The sequence below is a fragment of the Marmota monax genome, unplaced genomic scaffold (assembly GCF_021218885.2).
Source record: "Marmota monax isolate L192 unplaced genomic scaffold, Marmota_monax_Labrador192_F-V1.1 WCK01_AAM20220418_F8-fsc00266, whole genome shotgun sequence".
NCBI lineage: Eukaryota > Metazoa > Chordata > Mammalia > Rodentia > Sciuridae > Marmota > Marmota monax.
In genome coordinates this window covers 524,104-540,022 of record NW_026694572.1, presented here as the reverse complement: position 1 = coordinate 540,022, position 15,919 = coordinate 524,104, and the positions used below count along the sequence as shown (strand labels likewise).

Below are 15,919 nucleotides of genomic sequence, written 5' to 3'. Positions count from 1 at the left end.
AGAGCCTTCAGTAAGGCAAGACTGGAAATACTGACATCCTGCAAGAGATAGCAGGAAGCTTGGGAGAATCAGCCTTCCCCCACAACCACTCTGCATTATCTTATTTTAAATAGAGGGTTTAATTAAAGATAATCTTCACCCTTTTCCAAGCTTAAGTATCTCTGGTGCAATGTAAAAAGACACCGTTATAAATTGACAAGAGTAAAATCACCCAGCCCATGAAAATGGGTTTGTCTTGAATCTAAATTTGGAGGGCAAAGTCGTTAGGCAAGAAGGTGTGCTCGCCCGCAAGCGGATTCCTTTGTAAGGAATATTCTGCTTTATTCTGCCCACGCAGGGAAGCAGAGGAGCCGCAGGCAGCCCGAGATCAGGGCGTGCCAGACACCCCGTAAACCTGGAAGGAACTTTGCTGGACCTGCCAAACCACAGCTGAGGCGAGACAGAGCCCTGAAGCCCAGCTTCTAGAACACTGGAAAAAAAGCAAAGGCTCTGGATGCTGCACGGGGAGACATCATGTGAAAGGTCAAGAGACAGTGCCTCCCTGACCGCTCCCTCTGGAACAGGTCCTGAGCCATCCGCCTGCTTCTTTAGAGACTGTCGCCAGAAAAAGGAGCCCAGCATTTCGATATGGAAAGTGAGCTTTCCTCTGTGCAAAATAGAAGACCTGAGACAGACAGACACGCCCTGAGAGAGCGCTTCCTCCTCGGGCCAGCCTTGAAAGCACAGTCTCTCATCAAGCCCTCTGCTTCCTCTGCATCCAGCAAGCCCCTCCCACAATTCTAGGGTGTCATTGCCACCTGCCTCTCAGCTACAAAGGACAAGACTGGGCTGAATTTACTGCCTGGTTATGCGAGAGGGCCTGGCACTGGGGTGGCCCAGAAAGCTGAAGTGCCCACCATGCTTTGGCCATCCAGAGGTGACTCCTTCCATTCGGCACAAAAATGAGTTAGGCCAGGCACGGTGGCAGCATGGGAGGCTGAGGCAGGTGGATCACGAGTTCAAAGCCAGCCTTAGCAAAAGCAAGGCTCTAAGCAACTCAGTGAGACCCTGTCTCTAAATAAAATAAAAAATAGGGTGTGGGATGTGGCTCAGTGGTTAAGTTCCCTTGGGTTCCCCAGCATCCACCTCCCCAAATAAAAGTGAGTTAGCAGGGCCAATAAGACCCTAGGCCCAGACACTCAGCTCCCCTCCCCTGAGGACTTGAAGTTTCATTACCAATGGTCTGTGTGACAGTGAGCCATGAAACAGGTGATTCCTGGCCCTTGGGTCTGTGTGCAGAGGGGCCACAGAGGGTCCTGGGAGGCCCAGCAGGGTCAAGCAAGGGTCCTCAGGCAGTCTCCAGATGAGGGCTCTCACTCTACACTTTCTGAAATTTTAACATGTGAATGTATCACCCATTCAAAATCTAAACTTAAATTACACTGTAAATGGATGTTTAAATTCAACTTAAAATAGATACAACATTTCAGTCACCTAGCCCCGGTGACCAGGGCTGCCCTGGCTGAGTATTATGAACTGGGGCTTAAAATAACCGAATTTTTTTCCTCTCAACTGTCCAGATGTCAAAAATCAGAATCAGTGGGTAGGAACCCAGGTGTGGGCAGGGCGATGCTTCTCCAGCGGCTCCAGGGGAAACCCTCCTGCCTCCCCCAGTTTCCTGTGGCTTCCTCTGTGATTCGAGGCCACAGTGCCCCACCCTGCCTGCGTGGGCCCACATCCTCCTCCTCTGTGTGTTGCCCAGCCCCTCCCCATCCCCCCACCCCCAGCAAGGACACATGGGACAGTTTTCAAAACATGCCTGAAGAATCCAGGATCATCTCCCACCCGGACCCTTGATTTAGTCACATTTGCAAAGTCCTTTCATGCTTATGTAGGAGACATCCCCAGGGCCCAGGGGAGTTGGGTCATGAGTATATTTGGGGGGCCTACCTCCCTACTGCCCCTCACTAGAGCCTGAAGTCCTTCAGGGTGGGAGGTCACCCCTGGCCTCCAGTGATGGGGGATCTTGCTGAACAGTCTTCTTTAAATCTGAGCCTAGGGCTGAGGATGTAGCTCAGTTGGTAGAGTGCTTGCATGCACAAGGCTCTGGGTTCAATCCCCAGTACCATCAAAAAAAGGAAAAAAAAAAACTCTGAGCCTAAACCCTTCTCCCTGAGCAAAATAGCTCAGGACACCACCTTGTTCAGAAACTTCCAAGGAGGCTGCATAACCCAGGAATCAGAGAAAATGACTCCATGTTTCCTTGAACATAAATAACTTCTAGGGTGGGGATATCATGGGCTCCACATGAGTACTGGCCACATGTGGACCCTTCTAGCACACAGAAAACACGAGAGGACAAGGGGACTGACTGCATGCTCCTTGCCCAACGTGCCCCTCAGTGCCACAGTCCCCACCCTGTGATGTTTCCTGGGATCCTGGCAGTCACAGGTACAGCAAGGATCGATTAAACCATAGCTCTACACCATGCTACACCAGCTCTTATGGAACAAGCTCAGGGGTCCAAGCTCAGGGGTCACAGGACACTGGACCAAGCTGGCAGGAGCAGTGGGCAGAGGGGGGTTCTCCACAGCAATGTGAGAGGTCGGGAATCACAGCCCTACACAGAGCTCCTGCAGGCCGCCCACTGGCCATTCTGGGTGAAAACCCGGCAAAATGTACTTTATAAAAGCCTTTGCGCACCCTGCAGGATTTGAGAGTCCAATCTCCTGGACCCAGAGCTGCTCTGGGAATGTCTGCTGTGTAAAAACCCTCTGCTTTGCTCTTTGAGGAAACACTGTAACATCAGAAATCAGAAACCTAGGAGAACTTGGCAAAGGGGGAGGTGAAAAAAATTGATTCATTTTTACAAAGCAACACTGCAAATGCTAAAAAAGAAAATGAGATCTACACTTTTAGAAGGCCTCCTAGAGCATCATCAGTATACCAAGCACAGCGTTCATAGCTCGGTACATCAGGCATGTCCTGATGTTGGGTGAAGGATTCCCACATGCATACTTCATTTTTTGTTTTGTTTTCTTTTGTAGTATTGGGAATTAACCTAAGCATCACACATGCTAAATAAATGCTGTACCACTGAGCAACATCTGCAGCCACCCCCCCTTTTTAAATTTTGAGACAGGGCCTCCCTACATTGTCCAGACTGGCCTCAAATTTGTAAGCCTCTTGCCTCAGCCTCCTGAGTTTCTGCGATTACTGGTGTGTACCATACTGTCGGTCCCCATGTAAGCTTAGGTGGAGAGATGCATGCAAACCCAGAGAATAGCCTACAAGGACCATCCCAGCCCACTGCTAGTGGTTCCTTGGGGAGTAGAACAAAGAGTCTTTTCTCAAATATTGTATGTTATTTGGATTTTGTCTGGAACTTTTAATAAAATGTGATCAGTTGATCTAATGAAGAATTACAACTTACCAAAAATATTTTTTATTAAAAAAGTAAATTTTAAAATATTACTCACGCTTTGATCTTTGTCAAGGAATTTATTTTGAAGAAATAAATGGACAAGAACTCAATGATGACCACCCAGTCATCAAATGGTTGTTTATAATATTAAAAATGCAAATAGCCATCGTAGGAAGGCAGCTAAAGTGTAGCAATTTTGTAGAAATTGACTTTTTTAAAAAACACTAAAATATCTTTATTGACAGAGAAAGAGATTCAGGACATCCAAGGTATGACAGTATACGGAATGAGATTCTATTCTGTGAAGGTCCGTGGAGAGAGGGTTTGTGCAGGAAAGTAACCCTAAAGACGGTCCCAAAATGCTCCAGGGATTATCTTTGGGAGTCAGGAGTCAGGGGACATATTTACTTTTTTGCTTTATCAAAAATTTCTGGGGCTGGGGATGTGGCTCAAGCGGTAGCACGCTCGCCTGGCATGCGTGCGGCCCGGGTTCGATCCTCAGCACCACATACAAACAAAGATGTTGTGTCCGCCGAGAACTAAAAAATAAATATCAAAAAAAATTCTCTCTCTCACTCTCTTTAAAAAAAAAAAAAAATCTGGGTTTTCCAAGTATTTCTATGATCAACTTCCCAACCACAGCATTTGAACCCCTGAAGCTCACAAGTCCCTCTTCTTGGAACATCCTGGCCTCCTGCCTACTCACCAAGACTCAGCCACCCTGGCCTGAGTACTATGAACTGGGACTCCAAGGACAAGTGGAAGAGTGGGGTATGTATTTTTGTCCATCTTTGCAAGGGCCAGGCAGGTCCTAGCATATGGAAGGTACTGGAACAGTCAGCCTAACAGGGGAAAAACAGGTGTGAGTGGTGGGAACATGAGGTTAAGGGAATAATTCTATAATCTTGGCCCACAGTACTGACCCCCACATGCTTTCTTTTCCAAAAAGCAATTTACCTGCAGCCCTGCCTGGCTTAAGTAGACAGGATATGTCACATTCCTCAGCAAACTACCTGTTATCTGCCGGAGAAATGCAGGCCCAAAATAATATTGATAAGAGGAACACAAGTTACCCTGAAGGGGGACACTTTTGTGACCCTTTACACAAACCAGATCCTGGAACTCAGGGAGATAAGGATAATTTCTCCTAGCCATAAAATCTGTAACAATTTATGATTAAGAATCCAATTAAAACTGGTCAGCATGGGCCAAAGTGACCTAGAGTTGTCATGGCGGTGGGGACTTGAAAGTTTGATGTCATTCTACTATCAGTCAAATGTCAAGGGGTGGACCTGGGCAGGACTCTCTAGAAACTTCTCCAGGATCCCCAATAAAACTGGGGGGGCAGGAGAGGCATGCTGTCCCTTTCTTCTCTGAGAGGACCCACTCTCTCCTTGGAAGTATCTCCTTTTCTTTTTCTTATCTTTTCAATAAACTCCTGCCTGTCGCTCTGAGCGACACGTCTGAAATCTTTCTGACTTAATTGCAAGAATTGGGGTTTAGTGGGGAGGCGTCTTTGTACCGCCTCAGTTTCCCAGAAAGCCCCAGCCCTGTATGATGAGGGCAAAAAGAGGCACCATGGTATGTTTCCAGGACCGGCTTACCATGTGGGAGTCATGCATCCAGGCCTAGGATTTGAGGGTGGCAGTGGGGCGCTGCCAGGAACAAGACAGCTCTCCTGAGCAGGACCAGGGGCACACAGCACAGTATTTCCAGAAGTCATTCCTGCCTTGGGAGCCCATGGTTCCAGCACTGGTGTGATTCCCGAAGTGAGGTGTGGGACCAGAGCAGCTGCCGCAGAAGAGAGGGACCGAGCCCTTCACCACACCTACCTTCTCTCATTGTCGTCCAGGTGAGCAAAGAGCACGTTCTTAGAGATGGCTTTGGCCAGCGCAGTCATGGTCTTGTAGTCCTTGGGAATGACCTGCAAGGAAGCCAAGGAGAGTAAGGAGACAGGGCACAGGGTCTGGTGCCAGAGTTGACTTCAGACTCCTGCTTGGCCCTGGGGCTGTGACATGGCTTGAAATCAAACTCTTCAGCTTCTCATGTGGGGCTGCTCTCAGAAGATGCCAAAAAGACACGGTGTGTAATTTGATGAGTATGTCACAATTTTTTAATTGTTTAAAATAAATAAAAGATAAAGAACCTGAAATGGCCCCAGAGGAGGCTCAGGCACCATCTAGAATCTGGGATCATTGCTGACTGGCTCTGCTGGACTTTCAAGCCACCTGGAAGGTGCTATGATATCCAGTTGTGAGGTTACGGTCTTTTCTTGATTCATTTCACTGGATTTTTAAAAAGATAACAAACACAGCTTGGCACAGTGGCACACTCCTGTAATCCCAGAAGCTCAGGAGGTTAGACACAAGGACCGAGAATTCAAAGCCAGCCTCAGCAACTTTTTAAATTAATTAATTAATTTTTATTTATTTATTTATTTTTGTGGTGCTGAAGGTTGAACCCAGGGCCTCGTGCATGCGAGGCAAGCAATCTACCAACTGAGCTACATCCCCAGCCTCAGCCCTAAGTAATTTAATGAGATGCTATCTCAAAATAGAAAAAGGGCTGGGGATGTGGCTCAGTGGTTAAGCACCCCTGGGTTCAATCCCCAGTAGCAAAAACAAACAAACGAAAGAATAAACAGTTGTTTAGAATTTTAAAAGCTAAAAGAATTAGAAAACTTGCTGGATGCAATGGCACACACCTGTAATTCAGGAAGCTGAGGCAGAAGGATTGTAAGTTTGAGGCCAGGCTCAGCAAATTAGTGAGACCCTGTGTCAAAAAAGAGCTGAGGAATGCAGCTCAGTGGTAAAGTGCCCCTGGTTCAATCCCCAGTACCAAAAAAAATTTGGGAGAGGGATGGGGAATTGAACTCTGGGGCATTCGACCACTGAACCCCCTCTCCAGCCCTATTTTGTATTTTATTTAGAGACAGGGTCTCCCTGAGTTGCTAAGTGCCTCACTTTTGCTGAGGCTGGCTTTGAACTCGAAATCCTCCTGCCTCAGCCTCCCAAGCCACTGGGATTACAGGCGTGTGCCACTGCACACGGCTCAAAAAATATTTCTTAAATAGACAACTCAGTCGTGCTTGGAAGTGTACCCACTGTGATGCTGACCCAGGGAGGAGGAAAGGACACAGTGAGAAGAGAGAGGGGATAAATGGGGCAGGCAGACATCTGGGCTGCCATGGCCAGGAATGCAAGAAGGCATCAGCAGTGCCCTCTGCTCCCATGGGGATTCAAGAGCCACCTGCAGGAGCTCTGGATCCATGTGCTGACCAAGGGGTTCCTGAGCGAATGGAAAGCACTGCCGTCCCCCTCTCCCCCCAACAATGAGCAGCTACCACGCAGGCCCTGTTTGTGGTGCAGACCTAGAAGGCTGCCTGGGCCATGGCGAACCGCACCTTGAGCTCCAGCCACCCCAGAAGGCTTGGAGGGGACAGGTGCATAGGATATCCAACACCACGTAGCCCTTTGAGAGATGCCTCTGAGAGACTGGACCGAGGTTCCCATGAGCCCCTACAGTTCTAGCAGACGTGTTAAAAAGCATCTTTTTTATTTTGGAACAGATTCTACTCACATAAAAGTTGTGAGGACAGCACTGGACACCACCCCCGGGTTCCCCTTCTGTCGGCATCTGACTTCACCTGGGTGCATTCGCAACAACTTTGGAACCAGCCCTGGTCCACAATGTGTAGCTGAACTCCACCCCTGATTCTGACTTCCTGAGTTTTCAGACGGCCTTCCCCTGCCTTGGGACCCTGGCCAGCAATATTCAGTGGTCCCGCCTCCTCCGTCCCCTCTTGCCTGTGGCATCCCTCAGAAGTCCCCTGCTTGATGAATACAGGTCACATCCCCACCTTGGGATTGTCTGTGCTTTTTCTTGTGCTTAGATTACAGATCTGAGGAGGTTTTGTTTTCTGGGTTTTTTTGTTTGTTTTTTGGAGGGGGGACCATGGATGGAAGGTGTCTGATGGATTTTTAAAATCATACTTTCACTAGTTTTTGTGATCTGATCATAAAGAATTAAGCACTAGGAAGGAGACCACACAGGGAGCACAGCTTCCATTCTGCAAGATGAAGAAGGTGCTGGTGGTGGGTAGTGGTGCTGCCTTTACCCTCTGTGTCCCTGAACTGTCTCAGGAGGGTACCTCAGGCTGAACTGGGGCCCCAGATTCCTGTGCTCCAGCCCTAACCACCAGGGTTCTGGAGATGGGGGCGTTTTGATGAAGTCATGAGGGTGATCCTGCGTATGTCGGGATCAGTGTCCTAAGGAGACACCAGAGGCCTGCAGCAGGACAGAACCATATAGTCCCTCCAGCCACCCTGGTGAGTCTTGTCCTTCCCTAAGCCGGTCAGAATCCTAAAACAGAGACACCTCCCCAAAAAGTTCAACCTATAAACACGCTCTCAGTTCATGCTGGTAGAGATGATGTGACTCCAATCCTGATGGTGACCACGTCTCCCCTCCCATCTGTGATCAGATAGGAAACCAGGGCCCCCAGGCACCATGGGTTCCTTGGGGATCTGGTGTGTGAGAGCCCCAGGCTGAGCCCTCACCTTCCTGACATAGGACACTGCATCCTCCTCTGTGTAGACCTCCGCGCTCACACCCCCTCGCCGGCGGCGGGCCTTCACCACGGGGTTTGGGGGGGTCGGCGACACCTCCTCATCGTGGGACTCTGGCTGCGAGTTTGACTTCTGCCGGGCCAGAATCTGCCTGTTTTCTTCCTGTACAGGGAGAAGAAATGGGGAAAGGAGGTGAGAACATGGTCAGGACATAGCCAAACCCTAGGAATTTGTTGAAATGGGAGGAAAGGTCTCTAGGGGTCCCAAGGACAAGGACAGGGACCCACCATTTATCTCACAAGCTCCTGGTCACCATCACCACTGCCAGAAACCCCTGCCTCAAGCACCTTTGATGACTTCCATCTGACGACTCCTAGTCTTGAAGAATGTCTCCTCCAGACTGGCCATATATATCCCCTGACCAATTCAGACACCTACGCGACCCCACTCCCTCCTGGGTTCTGGCTCCTGCATGGACTTCAAGGGCATCTCCAAGTCCACCTCTTCCAAGCTGGATGACTGCGCCAGCCACAGTGCCCTCACCCCAGGCCACTTCTTGTTCATTCACACAGTAAGCACTATTTATCTCTGGGCCTGTTGGGTGAGTCTAAATGCCTGGTATCAACCTCTCAAGTCTGAGGCTACCAATTCAGTTTCTGAGACCCCACAAGGGGCTCTGCTCATCCCATACCCTGGTACCTGACTCACAATAAACATTGGGAAGTATCTGTGGGTGCCTCACCAAGGCCCTCAGCAACTCAGCAAGATTCTGTCTCAAAATTAAAAAGAAAAGGACTGGGGATGTGGCACAATGGTAAAGCACCCTTGGGTTCAATCCCCAGCACCCAAAAATAAAAAACTGCAGTGCCCCACCATCACAGTCTAAAGAGTGTTCATGTTCACCTAGAACCTCAGAATAGGACCTCATTAGGAAATAGGTTTCTGTAGCTGTGACTAAGGCAAGAATTGAGAAGAGGTCATCCAGAATTTGAAAGGGCCCTCAACCCAATGGTAATGTCCTTATAAGACACAGGAAATAAGTCAAAAAGACACAGAAAAGCAGCCACATGAACACACAGGCAGAGATCAGAGTGACAATTCTTGAGACAAGGAACACCTGAGGCCACCAGAAGTCAGAAAGCAGCAAGAAAAGGTCCTCCCCTGGAGCCTCAGGAGGGAGCACAGCCCTACTGACACCTCATTCTCAGGTTCCACGCCTCCATGACTGTGAGAGGAAAACTTACTGATCTACACAGCTGGAGGCTACACCCCCGCAGAGGCCAGCCCTGCTCAAGGTCATGCAAAGTCATTCTGCCCGTGGTGAGTGAGCATCCTCCCCTGGACCTCCACAAAGGGCCTCAGTTGAGGAAGCCACTTGCCCCAGCCTTATGCATGAACATGGAGGCCAGGAGAGGCCACAGGAGTCCCACAGCCCTGAGCCACCAGGTCCGTGAGCCACCCAGTGGACTCTGAGATCCCTTCTCACCCCCTCTGACATCCTACTGTTGCTCTGGGTTCTCCAGATACCACCTCCAGGACCCTCCCCTGCACTTCAGCTCTCCCTGCACCAGGTGGCTGCAGCACCTTCCTGTGCCCCAAGCCCTCGTGTTCCACTCTGCCCTGAGCTTTGCCCAGGTGAGAGTAGTGGCAAGATCTCCATAAAGAGATCTACTACAGTCTTACCCGTCTTACCCACAGTTACACTCAGTGGACTGCATTCTGAAAATATTAAAAGGAAAATTCCAGAAATAAGAAACTTGTAAGTTTTAAATCGCATGCTATTCTAGGAGCACAATGAAGTCTTGCACCAGACACAGGGCTTGGTGACCCAGTCTCACAGGTCAAGTGGTGGAAGGACTCAAGGTCAGCCTGGCAGCCACCCACTAATGCCTTCTGATGGCTCAAGAGCCTGCCGGTGCAGGACTGAAGATGCTGAGGTATCCAGTGCCAGGAGCCCAGACATCCTGGGGCTCGTAGGAGGGACAAGCACCAGCCAGTGAGTGCGTAATCTCCTATCTTGACTTCAAACACCCTCCCTTTGAGCAAACTATTTATTTTTTCCAAACATTTAACCTACTTCAAATCACCCAGCCAGGATGAAGACCCAGCAGGGAGGTCTCAGATGCTGGGTAGCAGAGAAAGTTACCCAGTATCTGAGACCTCCCTGCTCACCTGACCTCATGCAGGGCCCAGCCCTTCTTCAGCCACAGCCATTTCCCCCAGAGCCTCCTGGCAAAAACATGGCTGTCTCACGGAGGACATGTGGTATGAGATCCTGCTAAATGCCAATCAACTGCAGACCTGTGGGTGGTGGATACGTATGATGACGCCCAAATAGGCCAGAGCAAACCTGGCCAGCACCAAATCGGGCAGTGATTATTGGTCTCTGAACCATCATTGTTTTCAAGTACCTCTCCTCATTTCTCTGTCACATGTCAGGCTCGGACCCATCCATGTCAGCCCCCCTCAACTTGGCAGAGGGAAAGACAGCTTGTCCCACTCACAGGGACAGATCTTGGCTAGCACACACCCCCATCAGCAATTTCACTGTCACCTTATATACCTGTGGATCTAAATGCCCAACCAGGAAATCCTAAGGGTACCACCACCTGCATAATTTTAAATGCAGTCATTTAAAAATATTTTATGGAACTCTCAAAAAGAAGATGGCAAGTGGGTGACAAACACATCTTCTTCTTCCAGACACTCACTGGAATGATAGTAACCTTAAAATATGCACATACGTAAACCTGCCACAAGTAAGAAGATGGGAGAGATGTCAAGAGGCTTCAAAGGGTTCCTGGAAACAGCCAGCAGGTCCAGGGGTGGGTGTGACATGCAGATGAAAAGTCCCCTGGCTCTGGAAGGGGAAGGATTTGCCCCTTGAAACCCACAAGTAGAGCACAAGCCATGAAGGTCAGCCGGAAGCACCAAGCCCAGCAGCCGGGCCCCCATGACATCCTGCCGTTCCCTTTCTTACCTTTTATTGTGGAAAATTTCAAGAAGATGTAAAAATGAAAGGAAAAATACAATGAATCACCAAGTGCTCATCACCCAATCTCAATGATGATCAAAATGGAGCCCATCTCTTCCCACCTCATCCTCCTTCCCTCCCCTCGCCCTCTCTCTCGCTCGCTCTCTCTCACACACACACACATACACAAACACATTCACATTCACACAGTTGGAGAAAATCTCACAAACTATGTGATTTCACTAAATACTTCAATATGTATCACTAACCCATAACCACAAACAATTTTACACTGTTAGTGGGATTGTAATTAGTAAAACCACTGTGGAAACCAATATGGAGGTTCCTCAAAAGGCTAGACACAGAACCACCACATGACGTAGCTATCCCACTCCTCAGTATTTATCCTAAAGAACTGAAGTCGTCCTACCACACTGGTACATGCAAACCCATATAGAGAGCAGCACAATTTGAGCCAAATTAAGGAACCAGCCTATCCATCAACAGATGAATGGATAAAGAACATGTGGTCTATATACACAATGGAGTTTTATTGAGCCATAAAGAAAAATGAAATAATATAATTTGCAGGAAAATGGATGGGACGAGAGACCATGATATTAATCGAAATCAGTCAAACTCAGAAGGTCTAGGGTCGTATGTTGTCTTGTATATGTGGAAGCTAGAGAGGAAAAAGGAAGAGAAATGGTCTCATGAAAATCAAAGGGAGATCAGTAGAGGAAAGATGCAAAAGGGTAGGAGGTTGGAGGGGAGCTAGGGGGTTATACAGGCAAAATATATTGTTATATTGTGCACACATACAAATATGTAACAGCAAATCCCATCATTACATATAACTATAATACACCAATAAAACATGTGGGAGAAAAAAACCTAACCACAGGGGCTGAAGGAGGCTCAGCAAGAGATTAATTGCCTAACACATGTGAGGACTTGGGTGCAATCCCCAGCACCACACACACACACACACATACATACACACACAAAACCACAATACCCATTACCACCCTCCAAAATTAATATTTATTCCTTAATATCATCAAATACCCAGTCAGTGTTGAAACTTCCCCAACTGTCTCCACTTTTAAGGTGGGTTTTTAATCTAATCAGAATCTAAGAGTATTGACTCATTCTTAAATGTAAACAAAGATTTCTTGACATTGAGGAAAATATTCAATATGAATAAAGACCAGGATAAATGAAAAGAAAAAAAATGGCCCTGGGAGAAAATAAATTTAGGACAGAGAAGACAATTTCAAAAAAAATAAAGTCTTGTTTATATACTGCCCAGAGAGATTTGAAGAGATAACTTTATCCACTGGATATTAACAGAATAGTACAAAAATGGAAACTTGGGCTGGGGATGTAGCTCAAGTGGTAGTGCGCTCGCCTGGCATGTATGCGGCCCCGGGTTCGATCCTCAGCACCATATACAAAGATGTTGTGTCTGCCGAAAACTAAAAAATAAATAAATAAATATTTTTAAAAAATCTCTCTCTCTCTGTCTCTCTCTCTTAAAAAAATCTTTTTTAAAAAATGGAAACTTCCTTTAAAAAGAAATAATATAAGCACATACACATCTCATTTATTCTTTCTTTTAAAATATATTTTGTAGTTGTAGATGGACAGAATGCCTTTATTTGCTTATATTTATTTGGTGCTAAGGATTGAACCTAGTCCCTCACACATGCTAGGCAAGTGCTCTGCCACTGAGCTATAGCTCAGCTACATTCTTAATTAATATAATTTATATTGCATATAAAATATATGTGTAAAAAAAAAAAAAATATATATATATATATATATAATGAATCAGGGAATATTTTATCCAAGGAAAGAGCCAAAAAGACAAATAGAAACCATGTAAGAAAAAAAATAAAATATCTAACAAAAACAGTCCAAGAGTTTCAACATCTGATCACTTAAAGTTCCATCCTGAATGAGAGAAAATCCTCAAACCTGAATTTGAGGGTCATGGCTGAGAGGACCACAAAATGTTCAGACTGGTCAATAAGGATATTCTATAATATTCTATCCTGAGAATTTCCAGGTATAAGAATTTCCAAAAGTCCTCCCAGGAGAAGTGTCAGGCTGCCTACTGGGAACTGAGTATCAGATCAGCTCAGACTGCTTGACAGGGGGCCCAGACGGGGATGTGAGTGAGGCCACAGATGTTCCAGGGACAGGTCAGGGCTGTAAGTACCCCAGGGACCACAGTTCCACCTGGCCTCTGTGCCCAGAAAACCTGCCTTTTGTGAGTGATAAAGGCATTTTTGCAATATCCCTGATTATTGATTTTTCAACTTTTAGGGGGAAAAAATGTAGACAAAGCAAAGACATCTTAGTGCTTCTGGAAACATATATATAAACATCAGGCCACAGGGTCAAGCCCATGCACAAACTCCCACACTTCAGGCCAACTAAAGGGAACAAAAAGAGAAAAACGTAAAGTGGCATTAGAGATTAAAGTGACACCCTCAAGAGTCCCGCACATCCATCAAGGGCAGCTCACAGACATGAGGGAGGACAAGGACCTCAACAAAGTGCTGCTGCTGTTGCTACTTATAGTGGACAATCTGGGATTCCACACCCAGGGGAAATGCCTTCAAATGAAAGCAAAGAAGGACATGTTCAGACAAACAGATAATCTGTGACGGACAGGCCCATGCTCCAGAAAACACTAAGAGCTGATTTGTTGGCAGGAAAAAAAACAACCCTCAGGGAAGCCCAGAGATGCAAGGAGAGGTCAGACAGAAGAGCAGGTGTGTGGTTGACCCAAACACATTCCAGCCACGTAAAATGCCTGCGGGTCTGCGGCCAGATCTAAATGCACACGGGCCCCAACACCAACACATCTTGTCTCACCTCTACTAACTCCTCCCAGGGCCTCCAACCTGAGTTAGAATGGAAAGCATCCCATGGACAGACAAGTCCACCACAGCCCCATACTTGTCCTGGTGCTTGCTGTCCCCCTGCCAGGATTGCTATTCCCAAGTGCCACCATCTCCTATCTCTATCCAAATGTCACCTTCTTTGTGCAGGAGAGCACCTGCCCCACATGGCTTCCCCTCACCTCCTATGTTCCTGTTCTCATGGCACCTGCAGCAAGCTAATTGTGGCCTGCTCCATAGAACATATTTTTGACCACTCTCTCCCTCCCTAGATACAAGCTTCACTCACTGCAAAATCTCCAGCCCTTAATTCAGTGCCTACATTGGAAAGATGCTTTTAAAATGAATGAATGGGGGCTGGGGTTGTGACTCAATGGTAGAGCACTTACCTAGTATGTGTAAGGCACTGGGTTTGATCCTTAGCATCACATAAAAATAAATAAATAAAATAAAGATGTTGTGTCCATCTACAACTAAAATTTTAAAAAAATGAATGAATGCATTTAAAAATTTTTTAGAGTATCATTTTGAAAGTCAGAATAACTCAGCCCAGAAAATTGCAAATGCTTTCCTTCTCTTGCCTGACATCTAGACTTTTGGGGGGGATTGAACCCAGGGGTGCTTAACCACTGAGCCACATCCCCAGGTGTTTTTTTTTTGTGTGTGTGTGTGTGTGTGTGTGTTTTATTTAAAGACAGAGTCTCACTGAGTTGCTTAGGGCCTCATTAAATTGCTGAGGCTGGCTCTGAACTCTTGATCGTCCTACCTCAGCCTCCCAGGATGCTGGGATTACAGGCATGGACCACTGCACCCAGCTGATATATCTAGACTTTAACACACAGACACACACACACACACACACACACACACACAGGGGGAGAAGGGAGCCTGTATATATGAAAGAATGCAGAGTGCTGAGTACCAAAAGCCAAGTTGTGAAGTCCCTTCGACTCCGTTGCTGTTATAATGCTAATACAACACAAATAAACGGAAAGGAACAATCATGCCTAAATGAAAATAAAACATTATTTTTTGCCATTGGGCAGACATAAATACCACTAAAACCACCAAAATAAATAACAAATCCCAGAAATGACGTCCTCCACTTGCTGTACCCCTGAAAGGCAGTCTCCTTGGGCAAGACTGTCATCTATCAAACTCTGCAAAGAGTGTTACAGGATGTCCAGAAGACACATGTCCAGGCCATGTTGACAGCACAACTTTGGATGAACTGTGTTTATTGCAACCCCCTCTCTGCATGTCTGTCACATATCCAACCCAGTGGTCATGGTGCCCATCCTAAAATTAAAGATGACAATGGATTCAACCCAGTGAAACAGATATGCAAATCAGGGCAAAACCAAGCCAGGCACTGCCAAGACTAACAATGGCTGATCATCCTCTAGAAAATAATGGGGTTCCACACCCTTTGACCCAGCTATCCCTCTCCTCAGTCTACACTCAAAGGACTTAAAGACAGCATTCTACAGGGACACAGCCACATCAATGTTTATAGCAGCACAATTCACAATAGCTAAACTGTGGAACCAACCTAGATGCCCTTCAGTGGATGAATGGATTTAAAAAAATGTGGCATATATAAACAATGGAATATTACTCAGCAATAAAAGAGAATAAAATCATGGCATTTGCAGGTAAATGGATGGCATTGAAGAAGATAATGCTAAGTGAAGTTAGCCAATCCCAAAAATACAAATGCCAAATGTTTTCTCTGATATAAGGAGGCTGACTCATACATAGTGGAGTAGGGAGGGGGAGGATGGGAGGAATAGACAACTCTAGATAGGGCAGAGGGGTGGGAGGGGAAGAGAGGTGGGCAGGGGATTAGCAATGATGGTAGAATGTGATGGGCATCATTATCCAAAGCACATGTATGAAGACATGAATTGGTGTGAACATACTTTATATACAACCATAGATATGAAAAATGTGCTGTATATGTGTAATAAAATTTATAATGCATTCTGCTGTCATTTATTTTTTAAAAAATCAATTTAAAATTTTTTTTTAAAAGAAAGAAAAGAATGGGGTTCCAAGTCAC

At 46.6% G+C, this 15,919-nt stretch overlaps 1 protein-coding gene and 1 long non-coding RNA gene across 6 annotated transcripts in view; both read right to left on the bottom strand.

Moving 5' to 3' along the window:
* Positions 1 to 15,919, bottom strand: part of Prkar1b (protein kinase cAMP-dependent type I regulatory subunit beta) — a 134,416-nt gene that overhangs the window by 86,686 nt on the left and 31,811 nt on the right. For all 5 annotated transcript variants that reach the window (XM_046421001.2, XM_046421005.2, XM_046420999.2 and 2 more), the window contains 2 exons: positions 7,963 to 8,133; positions 5,236 to 5,327 (listed from right to left, as the gene is read on the bottom strand). In XM_046421001.2, coding sequence (XP_046276957.1) covers positions 5,236 to 5,327; positions 7,963 to 8,133 — 263 coding nt within the window. The remainder of the gene's footprint in view (positions 1 to 5,235; positions 5,328 to 7,962; positions 8,134 to 15,919) is intronic.
* LOC131423272 (uncharacterized) lies at positions 3,462 to 5,229 on the bottom strand. The gene is made up of 2 exons (XR_009224614.1): positions 4,110 to 5,229; positions 3,462 to 3,942 (listed from the first exon to the last, which is right to left on the bottom strand). It is a non-coding gene; the product is annotated as an uncharacterized LOC131423272 (long non-coding RNA).